Raw genomic sequence first — 12,354 nt, 5'->3', positions numbered from 1 at the left:
TTTCCCCAGGCTCTGTTCTATATTCACTCCACCCATGTGCCAACAAACACGCCTGCACGTGCGGTTTAGTGCAAAATGCACTCCCACCTAGGCACATAATAAAGATGTCAGAAAGGAAAAAAAAAACCCAATTTAAACGTCTATGCTTTTTTCCTTGGCATATTTTTGCTAGCTTGGTTTTCTTGTCAGGTTTTAACAAAGTCATTTGCTGCTTTGAAATGTTATTTCAGTGTATAAATCATACGGGACTTTGCTTTCCTGCCTTGTTCCCGCAGCCCCTGGTGCTCGCAGGGAGCGGGGAGGGGGATACACAGGGTGTGAGGGTACCTTTGCTCAGATGCTCTGACACATTGGGGAGAAAACATCAGCGGGGACCCCAAGAATGACCCGGCCCCTTCCCTGCTCCCCACGGTGAGGGTTCACCTGGCCCACATCTCCAAAGGGACACCGACGTCCCCAAAGGGGCACTAAGGTCCCCGAGCCCTGCACTAGATTTCCTTGCTGAGAGGACAAAAAATTTCCTGCTTCTTACATCCTGCGCTCGGGCAAACCAGCCGAGGTGACAAAGCTCGCCTGCAAACTGAGCAACACAAACCCCTCTTCCTAATCCTGTTTGGGTTTTACGAGCTGTCAGTCAGTTGGATAGTGTTAGTTTTATTTGCTTCTTTCAAATTGGTTTCCTTTTTAACGGGAAGAAAGCATTTATATTAATGGCATCGCTGAGCCTCAGCCCTGAAAGGAGAGGCTGAAATGCAATCCCTGAATTTTATATCAGAACGTTCCGGGAGCTCTTCGTATTCAGACGAGCACAAGCACCGGCACCTTTCAGCCCGTTCTGCCTTTCAGAGCAAAGCACAAAGGCAGAGAGAAATCTGCATTTCTTCCTTTCTTAAATCCAGCCGTCCGCTGGGAATTCCCAGGGTGAGAGGAACAACAGCGCCCGTTATTTGCTGGGAGGGAAACCGTGAACAAAAATCTATAAAATACATGTTCAATTACTACAGTTTCTAGATATTGGTTTTATGACAGCATTGTTATCCTAAAATCAACTACATTTCCTTCTTTCTGTTCTTATTTCCTTCTTTTTTTTAAGGAAATAAGAGACTTCTATAGTCTTTTTTAGTCTTTTCTAGGAAAATATTATTTATATTTGAACTGCCAAAATGTTTTGATGCAAAACACCCAGAATTGGTGGGGATGTTTCCAGATCACAGGTCAAGAGAACAGAAACCACAAAATTCTTGAAAATACAAACTCTTGTTTTCTGCTTGGGTGAAGTTTTGTGATCTGCTTTTTAAAATCCCATAATTTTCTAATTACTCCATAAGTTTCATTGTCCTTGCGATGTGCCTATGGGTTGGCAGCAACAGTTGGCTCTTTATTGTTCAGTTCTGGAGAAGGAGGAAAAAGCAGCTCCAGACTCTTGCTGCTGGACCCAGCGCTGGGCTTAGACCCAAATGAGGCCAAAATCTGCCCTGGCTACAACAGCCAAAGCTTCATCCATCCAAAAAATCCCCAGGAGCAGAGACACAAGCAAATTTGCACGTATCACCCCTGGGTTTAAGCTGGCGTGGTGTTTTTATACCAAAAGCCCCATGGTGTCACACAGCGGGGTTTCTCCCTTCCCTGCCTTAGCTCTTGGATCGAGTCTCCTGAAAAAAAAGAAAAAAAGAGGATGGGTTTCCCTGTTGGGTGAATATTGCAGTGCTAAGGCAGCACACGTGCACCCGCTTTGCTTTGGGAAGGCTCTTGATGGCTCACGGAGCAGAAACTGGACGTGTTTCTTCTCTCAGAAGCAAATCAAGTGTAACAAGAGGGGGAGAAGCTGTAGAGATGCTTACACAGTGCTGGTGGTTAACAAGCAGTTTGCAAATTAAATCTTTCTACAAATACTGTCAATACCTGCTGGCTTCTGGAGACACCAATGTCCCACCCTCACCGAGCAAGGCTGTGACAAGCGGGTGCGATGGGCAGCACGTGTCCCCCGCAGCTGCAAAACAGCCAGGGCGAGGATAGCAAGAGACCGGGGACAAGGACACGTCACCCTGTGCCGGCAGGGGCGATGTGACCTTTAGAAAAGGGAAGGAATAAAAACCTGGAACTTCCCGGTGTCACCACCGGACACCTGGCGAGTCGCCGGCGCTGCCGAAGCTGCTCTCGGATCCACGCGCTCTCAGGGGCAGTTGGTGCAACACAGACAAATATTCATGAAGTCCCCAGGGGAGCGAGGGGCTTGAAGCCCTTGTGCTTTCACAGGTGTCTTGCATCTGATTCTTAAATCAGAGACTTCAGTAAAGTGCTTCACCCTGCTCCGAGGAGCGTGATCACAGATGTATTTATGTGAAGACACACGTGTGCACGCACCTCTCATGTACATACACACACAGGATGCGTATGTTTGGTCAGGCTTCATTCCTTAGGGGCTTTAACATTTTCTTTCTGATTTCGCTTTGAAATATTCCAATATATTTTAGTGTTTCATGTGCACAACTCTCTGCTCACAGACAGACAATATCAGACTCTGCTATTTTCTATTGCTTTATCAGCACAGATTTCTGCTTTACATATTTCTGCCTTTGTGATGAATGCTGAAAAATAACCATAAACCATCAAAAATAGCCTGACCACACTTGAAGCCTGTGCACGCACAGACCAATACTGTTTGGATTTCCCAAGGATTACCAGCCTCCAAAACTGTAATTTTTTTTTGTTGTTTCAGCTTATCAAGGCATTTTTACGTTAGTGGGTTTGCTCCTGTATTTAAAGGGGAGAGAGGATTTCAACACCTTGTTGAGTCATGGCATCGAGTTTTGAAGGCTTTTTCTTTTAGTTTCAGGTATTGTATTTACCTATATCAATACTTTTGTTGTAAATTTAGCAAAAGACTATTTAAAGTTTAGCTGACAAATTTATTTGTAATCTTGAAGTATTTGATCATCAGAGAGAAAGCGAGAATCTAAATAAAAGACACTGGACATTCACAGAATCTACACTTAATTGGATATTTTTTTACAGAGAACAATATACATATTGTCTTGCTTTTCCTCACAATCAGCTCACGCAGTATCTGCGGAAATACAGAAGCACCTGGAACAGAGCAGTGTCTCCAGGAGAGCGTGTGCTCGCTGCAGAACGGCTGGAACCGAACCAGCCGAACCCCCCACCGAGACACCCCCAAGAAGGTATTTGGCAACAAGACATCAGGGTGATTTTTGAGACACTTTGCAGTAAAACTGTTGTGAAGGAATTTGAAAGAAAAGCATAAAATTCACAACCCAGAGCTGCTAGTGTTCCTGGGTCAAGAAAAACCACCTCTTGACCTCACGACAAAAGTGTAGTTATTTGGTAATAAATACATCTATTCACGGTTTAATGCTTACATGGAAGAATAAAGCTAGCAATCTACAAATTAAAAAGATAAGAAGCAGAATTAACATATGATTTTCATTTTACAAAGGAAAAGGGTTGTTGATAAATGATTGGCATATTAAAGAGCATTTCATTTTAGAAAAGTTAATGTAAATTCAAAATAAAACAAAACATACCGCATCGGTGCGCTTTTTTAAAAATCTGCTGGAAGAACAGAGAAGTTTTCTACCATGGATTTCTGAAGTGATTCACTATTAACATTTCCCCTATAGAAATATAGACATTGTCACACCTTTTACTGTGGGTGAGGACTTTATTTTCTCTTTAAAAGGTCTTGGTGTGGATGGGTGGTGAAGCAAGTCCTTGCTCTGGAGAATGCACTGACAACAGAGAGCATAACACCTCATCTCAAATCTGTAAAGCACAAGTCTCGGTGTTTAGTAAAGACACAATAATCAGTTGCGTTTGGACACTCCGGGTGCTCATCACTGCAGTGCCCCTGTCCTCTGCCGACCCCTCCAAAAGCAAAGCCGGTCTCTGCGCCTCGTCGCGCTGTCCTGCCCCGCTCAGCACCCTCAATTTGTCCCTCTGTCATTCCCGAGAGCAGACGATGTTCAACGGCACCGAGTCCTTTCCCTCCTCACTGCACGGTGCTGGACCCTGCATCAAAACTGAGCGTGGTCAACTTCATCCAGCCAAGAGGCTGGGCTGGCGGGGAAATCCGGGTACCCGCCGCTGCTGCCGGTGGAGAGGTCGGAGCTGGGTCCGTTCCCGGCCAGGACCCTCATGGTCTGGGGCACCCCTTGTCCGCTTTGTCCCATGATGCCCAAGCCGTTGTCTGGGTAAACCAAGCTGGTGATTAAAGGCTGGTGGCCTGGCAGCGCTTGCAAGGACGCCGGTGACTGGGGTATCCCGTAGGGGCTGGTGGATCGCAGGTCGTGGTACTGGTCCTGAGCTGGGATGCTGCTGTGATCCAGAGCAAAGCTCCCGTTGGTCCCAGCCTGTCTCCCCAGAGCAGGGGATGCTTCATTGAGATTGCTGTAAATCCCGTTGGAATGGCTCATTTCGGACATGGAGGGCTCATCTGAAAGGGAAACACACTGGTTTTACTGGGAGAGTAATGGCTGTGACTGGCAGCGGTCACACGGGAACTCCTGCAGGCTCTGGGTATAAATAGATTAGATGGATGGAGCTGAGCAGCCCTGCTCTTGCCACTTGTAATTCCTTATTATTCCCATCCTTGTTGATGGATCTTCACAGAAGGCCACAGGATTATTATTTTTTCAGAGTACAAATGTCTAATACATTTTGGATTTTATAAATATGCATGAAAAGTACATACTAAAATATAAACCTGTGATTTTAAAATAATCTTTTAACATGGACTATGAGTTAAATGTCTTTCCACCTTTTGTTCTGCATTTCTATTTGGCTTTGATGTTTATCTCAAATTTTGATATCAATTTTAGGAGCTACCTGAACATTCACCAATGCAAGAAAAATTCTCCATTGCTCAGAAAAAACAATATATTCAATCTCAGCAGTATTTGTCTGCTCAGGAACAGGCTAATGAAATGTATTTGTAAGACTTAAAAACACTTCTGAAAGATGAGCAATATTTTTTGAGTTAACAGCAAAAATTGTTTGTATTCGTTAGGGGCTTTATGGACAGTGAGAGCTGCTCTGTTGCCTGGGATACAAACCTGTTTGTGGCGTCAAGCTATCAGTAATTGTTCACCATTTTTTAGTTATTATTTATAGTATATTCATATTTAATGATGTTGATGCACAGTGTGTATAAACAGACTTGAAAATCAAATAGTTTTTAGGAACACTGGAGAGGAGCTGAGATGCAAAGCTCTGTGTGTATAAACATACATGCATTATAGACACATGTCTGTGTAAATATGTACACAGAATTTGCATTTCAGCTTCTCTCCTGGGTTCCTAAAAAAAATACACGCACACACATGCACATGTGGGTGCTGCGGTAGCACAGACCAGATACCGTCAGCAGAGACCCCTGGGCCATGGGGCAGCTTTGGGACGCAGAACGTGCCCCCACTGCAGGCATCGACCTCCCCCGGCAGAAATGTCTGCTCCAAAAATGGGACCCTCCGACGCAGAAACCTCCTAACACGCAGCGATCTCCCTTCTAGAGCACAGTGGAGAGCAAACAGCTCCCACAGAACAGGGAATGGAGATCTAACTAGTGACTGCGCAGATAAACCACCCCTAAATAGGTTGAAAATAAATTCTACACACTTTTCCCACAGAAACATGCAGTGATTTCAGACTCTGTTTTTTGTATTTCCAAGAGTCCCTTGAAAAGGCTCTATGTGAGCAGCGGCTCTAACAGCCGCAGCGCCTGCCCGGGGAGCTCTTCCTGCTCTCCCTGCACCTTTTAGGAGCTGACACAGCCCCCTCGCAGGGAGAGCGGGGTCTCCCTGCAGTTCCTCAGCTACGACTCCCCCGCAGCTCTGCCAGTACCGGGCAGCCGGGGCCGCACCGCGGCAAATCCCGCAGCTCTGCACTTCTCCCGCCTTGGGCGCTTATTTTCACTCCTTGTATTAAGGCTGAAAATTAGTAACGGTGCACCGAGGGAGTGAAAGCAGCGTCGACACGGAAAGCAGCTTTACAGGGAGGGCACAGACCGCACTCGGCAAAGCCCCGACCTGTGAAGGAGACCTCGGCGTCGCTGTCGGGCCCCTCCTCCTGGATGCTGTCCTTGTCGGACTTGGAGGTCCCCCGGGATCGCTTCATGTTCCTGAAGTACTGACCCCACCGCTGCCTCCCCGCATCCTTCTTCAGCCTTTTCTCCTTGGCCCGGCGGTTCTGGAACCAGACCTGCAAGCAGGACACACCGGGGAGCTCCCTCTCTGCGGGACCGGCCCCTTCCCCGCCGCCCGGACAGAGCCGGCGGGGAGGCGAGGGCCGCCCCGTCTCACCTGCACCACCCGCATGTCCAGCCCCGTCTCCGATGAAAGCTGCTCCCGGACGTGCCGCGCCGGCTTGGGCGAGTTGTTGTAGGCGTTTTTCAGGGTTTCCAGCTGCTTGGCCGTGATGGTGGTGCGGGGCCTCTTGGCCGTGGACTCAGCCTCTGCCGACACAGTGCGAGTTAGAGGCGAAGTTACCACGGAGCGTTCCCGGGGACGTGGGACCTCCGTCCTCCCTCCAGCCACCCCCTGACGGCAGATGCTCCCGGACACCCCTCCCACCCGCTCCATGAGCGTGTCCCGGAGGGCAAGAGGATCCTAGGCCGTCTCCCTCTTGCCCTCGCGGGGGGATGGGAGGGACGGGGCAAGGGGTACCTCTCTGCTTGGCCGTCTCGTAGTCTGCCTTGCAGACCAGCCTGCTGTCCTCCATCAGGTAGAACTCGTCGCCGGTGGCCAGCTGCCGTTTGCAGACGATGCAGGCGAAGCAGTGCAGGTGGTAAACGAAGTCCTGGGCCCGGCGCACCACCTGGGTCGGGGGGATGCCTTGCTGGCAGGCGGCACACTTGGTCCCGAAGCGCCTGAGCGGGAGGGACAAGCGGCGGCCGCTGAGCGCGGCGGGGGCCGGGGCGGGTTGGAGCTGCCGCTGTCCGCGGTGCTGAACCCGCCCGGCGCTGCCCGCGGTGCTGAACCCCACGCGTGTCCGACACCCACCCAGACTGTCCCCCCGTCGGCTTCTCCCCGTCCCGTCCCCACGCACTTGAAGAAGTCCTCCTTGCAGTAGACGCCGTCCCCGCGGCTGAAGCACTTCTCGGCCAGCTGCGTCTGGCAGTCGGAGCATTTCAGGCACTTGCTGTGCCAGTGTCGGTCCAGGACCTTGAGGATGAACCTGTCCACGATGTGCTGGTTGCAGCCGGCGCACAACGGGATCTCTGCGGGGAGGCAGCCCCTGTCAGCCGCCGCCCCGACGGCCCCGCTGCCTCCCACCTCCTGCCCGAGACCGGCCCGGCCCGCAGCCCCCGGGGTTGCCGCCGCCCGTCGGCGGACCTGGCGTTGACCCGGGGAACGGTCCGAAAAAAAATCTTATTCGTTCAAATTCGTTGGCGCTGCGGCGTGTGAGCCTCTCATCGCGCCGCAGAGAGCAGTACCCACACCGGCGGAAGTGCCTGGGGACACCGAGGGAAACGAGAAGGGAAGTGATGGGAACGGAATTAACCCGCGGGCCGAGCCGCCGGCAAAGTTGAAAGGCAGTTATTCCAGGCTTTTTTTTTTCCCCTTTTCCTACATTTCCAAATTTCACCTGCAAATAACGGCGGGGTAGCCCGGGCGGGGTGGGGAAATAAACTGCCGAAGATTATGAGGATTGCACAGAAAATTAAAAAGCAGTAGGCTTGTCCCGTCGCAATGCAGATACCGACAGAGATGATATAGAAACAGATGATATAAGGATACAGATATAGAGAAATAGAGATATAAAAATAAACAGGTAGAATACATTGAGAACGAAAATGTACAGATATATCGACATAAATATATTGATATCGGTATATAGGCGTAGACATGGATAGGTAGGTAAAAATGTGGATATAGGGGTACATAAATATAGATATATTGGTGTAGATACAGATGGACGTATATATATAGAAACGGCGGTATAGATACAGATAGATGCAGACATAAGAGTATCTATATGTAAAGATAACTACAGAGAGAGATGTATAGCTGTGGGTAAGGGTAGCGGTGGAAATGATATCGTTATAGGTATTAATCGCCTCCTCAACAATTCACCGCGTCCAAACGAATAACCCCAATAACGGCAGCACTACAGGCAGCGGCCCTGGCCCCGGGCTGCCCGGGGAGGACGGAGCCCCGGCCCCGGTAAGGTCCTGGTACAGCCCGGCCCGCTCCCGGCCGCGGCTCTTACGCTGCATGGCGGCTCCGCGGGCCGCGGCAGCTCCGCTCCCTCAGCCGGGCTGCGGGCACTGGCGCAACTTCCGCGGGGCGCGGGCGCAGCCCCCGCTGCCCAACCCCGCGCCCACCGCCCCCGGCCCCGCCGCTACCGAGGCCGGGCCGGGGTGCGGAACCACTGCGCTCTCCCTCGTCGGCTCTCCCCGGCCCCCCCAAACCACAGGGGCAGTTGTCCCCCCCGCCGGCCGCTGCCTCCCCCGCGGCGCCGGGGATTTAATTCGCCGAAGCAGGTTATTTTTAGACGCCGGCCCTCCCCGCCGGTGCCGGTCTGAAGCGCCGGGCAGGGCATCGCGGCGCGCTGTATTTAATCCCCCCGGGGCCAGCGGCACATCCCCTCCCGCCGCCCCTTCCCGGCTGGGCACGGCGGGAGGGTGACGGCTCCGGGGCGCCCGGAAACGAACCCCGGGCGGGGCCGCCCCCGACGGGGCTGGCGGCAGGCGGGGGTCGAGACGGCGGCGGGGGCAGCACCGCGGGGGTGGCAGCGCCGGCCGCTGCTCCGAGCTCGTTGTGAGCCGCAAACCCCGGGATTTGTCCCCGGCCCGGACAAAGCACCGCACGGGTCGACCCCTCTGGCGGCACGAAGCCCCAGCCGGGCCCGGTCCTGCCGCCGCCCAGCCTCAGGCCTCCGCCACCGTAAGCCCCATTGAGCCCCGCTGCTTCCATCCCGCTGCCCCCCGGGGCCCCGACGGAGCCCGGTCGGCGAGCACGGGGCCAGAAACGAGCGTCGCATCCTGCGGGAAAACGCCGTTTTCGCGTCGTTCCTTCTACCGGGGGTTCGCTTTCGGGTGCGTCCCCTCCTCCTCCCGATAGCAAAAACATCTCCCGGTTGCCGGATCAAACATGGAACTCCCGCGGCTGCGGTGACCGCACCGCGGACAATAGCGGAGAAGAGCCACAGAGAGACAAACCGGGCGCCAAGCGAGGGGCAGGAGCAGGGGCACCAGCCCCATGGCGGGGGCTATCGGGCTGCCCGGCCCGCGGGGTCGGTCCCTCTCCCGGTGGCACCTCGGCTACCGCGACCTGCGAGGCCCCCGACCCGGCTCCTCGTTGGTTTTGTTTTTAAGCCTCCGTCGGCCGCTGTCCATGTTGGCGAGAACCGGGCCGACCCCGCATCGGGACCGGACCCGGTGCCGCGGACCCAGCTCTGCCACCCCCAGTGAGACCCCCGGTGTCCCGGACACGCCAGGGCAGCGCGGCCCGATTCTCCCCGCCCCGACAATGCTGTCTCCGTTCGGTAAACGGGAGGGAAAAAAAAACATTTTGGAAAAGAATTAATGGGAGTTTTTCCAGAGGGGGGAAAAGCCGGGTCAGAGCCGGACTGGGTGGCGCAGGGGGTGCCCATCGTCGAGGCCAAACCGGTGGGCAGAAACTCCCCGTTTCGTCCCTGCTCTCGTTGCGCGGAAACCTGTGGGACCTCGGGGCAGGACCCGCCGCTCCGCGGCGCGGGTCAGAGCTCCCGCCGGGGCTGGGGCCGGTGAGGAGCCCGGGGCGGCCTCCGCGTTTTCCCCGGGAGTGGACGGGGAGCCCCGGTCCAGACCCGACGGGACCCGAACAGGCGCCTGGAGCGGGCGCGGGGCCGGAGCCGTCAGCGTGCGAGAGCAGCGGATCGGTCTCTGATGTTGAGGACGAGGCAGGAGAGAACGAGAGGGAGAGCGGGCGGGCGGGATGGACCGGGATGGACCCCCCGGTGCCGTCGGACCGCTCGCCCTCCCCGGTAGCCAGCCCCGACCGCGGCCCCGACGGTGCCCCGGGGAGCGCGGAACGGCCGGAGCCGCTACTGCCGGGGCTCCCAGAGCGGCTACGTGCGCCTCCGCGGGGGGACGCGGAGATTTGCGCGTCCCACCCCTCACCTGGGCTCCGCGGGAAGGGGCAGAGCTCCGGTGCCTTCTCCGAGCCGGCGCGGACCCGTTCCAGCAACATCGCGGCCTCCGTGGGCGCGCCGGGCGCCGTCCGAGGTGCGCGGGTGGCTGCGGAGGAGTGGCGGAGCGGCGCGGAGGGGAGCGCAGGGAGCGGCGCGGGGGTTGGCCGCCGCCCGGGGCGGAGCGGGGCCGGCGCGGGGGGGCGGGCCGGGGGCGGCACCGCGCCGTCGGGCCGGGCCGCAGCTGGGCCGCGGTTCACCGCGGGGCTCTTTAGCATTACAAAAGCGGGAGGGGAGGCGACACTGTCCCCCCACGTCCCACGCGTGGCCGGGGCCGACTCGCACGACGCGCAGGCTCCGGCTGCAGCCGCCGCCCTCGGGGGCAAAGCGGACCCGGGGCCTCCGCAAAGCCCCGACGGCAGCATCGCGCCACGGGCGGGGGAGGGGAGTCGCCGTCGAGGGCAGCCTCCCCCCGGGCCCGGCCGCCCCCTCGGCCGCCCCCGCTGCCGGATTTCGTTTGTCCCCGCGGTGCGGGTCTGTCCCGACGCCGCCCGTGGGGAGTGGGTGGGATTCGTCTCTCTCCACTAATTAGTTAATGAGCATGGAGACGTAACGGGTGAGGTCTCGTGTCTGACCCACGACAATCAGTGCCCTGCGGCTGGCGGAGGTTAATTGCACTAACTGAGGACAGGGCAGACATGGACGTGTGTGTGCACGCGTGTATTTGCATGTGCAGGCCGGTGCGTGTGGGCGTGTTTGCAGGAGCACGCGTTTGCACTGGGGTTGCCGGGCTGCATGTGTAGTTGTCTGCGTGTGCACTTCTTTGTATAGGTTTTGTGTGCATGATTGTGTGTGCAAGGGGTGCATGTGCCCACCTGTGCGGGTGTGTAAGTGGAGGTGTGCAGGTTCGTGTGTGCACACAGGTGTGTGTGCCCACAGGTGTGTGTGCCTGTATCTGTACCTGTGTGCTTGTGCTCTATCCCATGGGTGCTGCTGTGTTTGCACATGTGAAAATGTTGATGTGTGCACTCGTCTGTGTGTTGTGCATGTCCATGCCGGAGTGCACAGCCCCGTGTGTGTGTGCACGGCTTGCCCCAGGCAGCCGGAGCTGATAATTGTGGTTGTTACTGTGAGCCCATTAATCCCCCCGAATCCCTTTACCTCCTGCTCGCAGGGGATTACAAATTAATAAAAGCAGCTTAGGGGCGGGAGCCTCCAAACACACATATGTTCCTGCCGGACGGCAGCACAGGGACTTTCGCCCGCCCACGGGGACAGCCAGGGAGTGGGCCCAGCACCGAGCCCATAAAAACCCTGACCTGGCGGCACCCACATCAGCCCTGCACCACTGCTGAGCACCCCCGGGTGCCCGGCTGCCTTCCCACCTGCTCCCCACTCTGGCCATGCGTGGTTCAGCGGGGACAACAGCTGGGGCAGGACTGTCCCCTCTGGTGGTTCATCTGGCCGAGGGACAGGTCCCAGCCTGGGGGGCAGCTCAGACCTGTGCGGTTGGAAAAAAATGCAGGATGACACTTTGAGGACCAGGATCTGGGGCCCCCTAATAAAGTACTTGGAAATGTCACATAGCTGGGTACGGGTGGAGCACTGGCAGAGCAGCAGCACCGTGCTGCAGTGACGCCGGGTACCGTGAGTCCTGCTGGGTGCCACCAGCAGCGGCTGCGCTGGGACATCCCAACCCTCCCCAGGACCATCAACAGCTTCTATGGGGAGGCAGGTGATGACCCACATGGACTCGTCTAAGCTCAGTTTTATAAGTGGATTTTTAGTCTGATCCTCTACAGAAGCAGTTTAAGAAAGTGCGTGTGTGGTGGTGGCTGCTCCCCGGGCAGGGGGTGGCAGTGGTGGCCATGGGGGACGGGGACAGTGGCTGATGGACTATCCGTGGCAGGTGCCAGCCCTGCGCAGCATCACGTTCTCAGCCCCATGGGTCACTTGCATTGTCACACCACCTCAGCAGGTTTCCACAAACGCTTCTTCCATTACTCCTGTGAACATTCACTGACATTTTATAAAGTTACAGGATAACGGCGAAAGAACTGGAGTAAAAGTTTACCTGTTCCAGTTACTTTTCAAAATTAAGTACTTACATAACATGACCAATCTGGTTTGAAAGGGACATATACACGAGCCATCCCTGCAATACAGTTTAGCTAAAAAGAACTTGAAAATACAGGTAAAAAGCCAAACCACACCACTTTGCCCAAA

The 12,354-nt window shown here is 55.3% G+C and overlaps 1 protein-coding gene across 1 annotated transcript; it reads right to left on the bottom strand.

Annotated features, from left to right (window-relative positions):
- Positions 1-4,034: 4,034 nt before the first annotated feature.
- LHX3 (LIM homeobox 3) lies at positions 4,035-10,190 on the bottom strand. Its single transcript, XM_065648707.1, has 6 exons — positions 10,121-10,190; positions 7,063-7,234; positions 6,681-6,883; positions 6,318-6,469; positions 6,045-6,216; positions 4,035-4,453 (listed from the first exon to the last, which is right to left on the bottom strand). The coding sequence occupies exons 1-6, from the start codon at positions 10,188-10,190 to the stop codon at positions 4,035-4,037; spliced, it is 1,188 nt and encodes a 395-aa protein (XP_065504779.1).
- Between the last annotated feature and the right edge of the window lie 2,164 nt (positions 10,191-12,354).

Source organism: Caloenas nicobarica, chromosome 19, assembly GCF_036013445.1.
Source record: "Caloenas nicobarica isolate bCalNic1 chromosome 19, bCalNic1.hap1, whole genome shotgun sequence".
Lineage (NCBI taxonomy): Eukaryota > Metazoa > Chordata > Aves > Columbiformes > Columbidae > Caloenas > Caloenas nicobarica.
This window is presented reverse-complemented; position numbering and strand designations above follow the sequence as displayed.

Excerpts from the sequence above, each read along its gene's own strand:
- LHX3 (XM_065648707.1), bottom strand. The coding sequence starts at position 10,190 with ATGTTGCTGGAACGGGTCCGCGCCGGCTCGGAGAAGGCACCGGAGCTC. Across the intron at positions 7,235-10,120 it reads CCCCTTCCCGCGGAGCCCAG|AGATCCCGTTGTGCGCCGGC; the intron begins GTGAGGGGTGGG and ends GCCTCCCCGCAG. Across the intron at positions 6,884-7,062 it reads TGCAAGGAGGACTTCTTCAA|GCGCTTCGGGACCAAGTGTG; the intron begins GTGCGTGGGGAC and ends CCTCCCGCTCAG.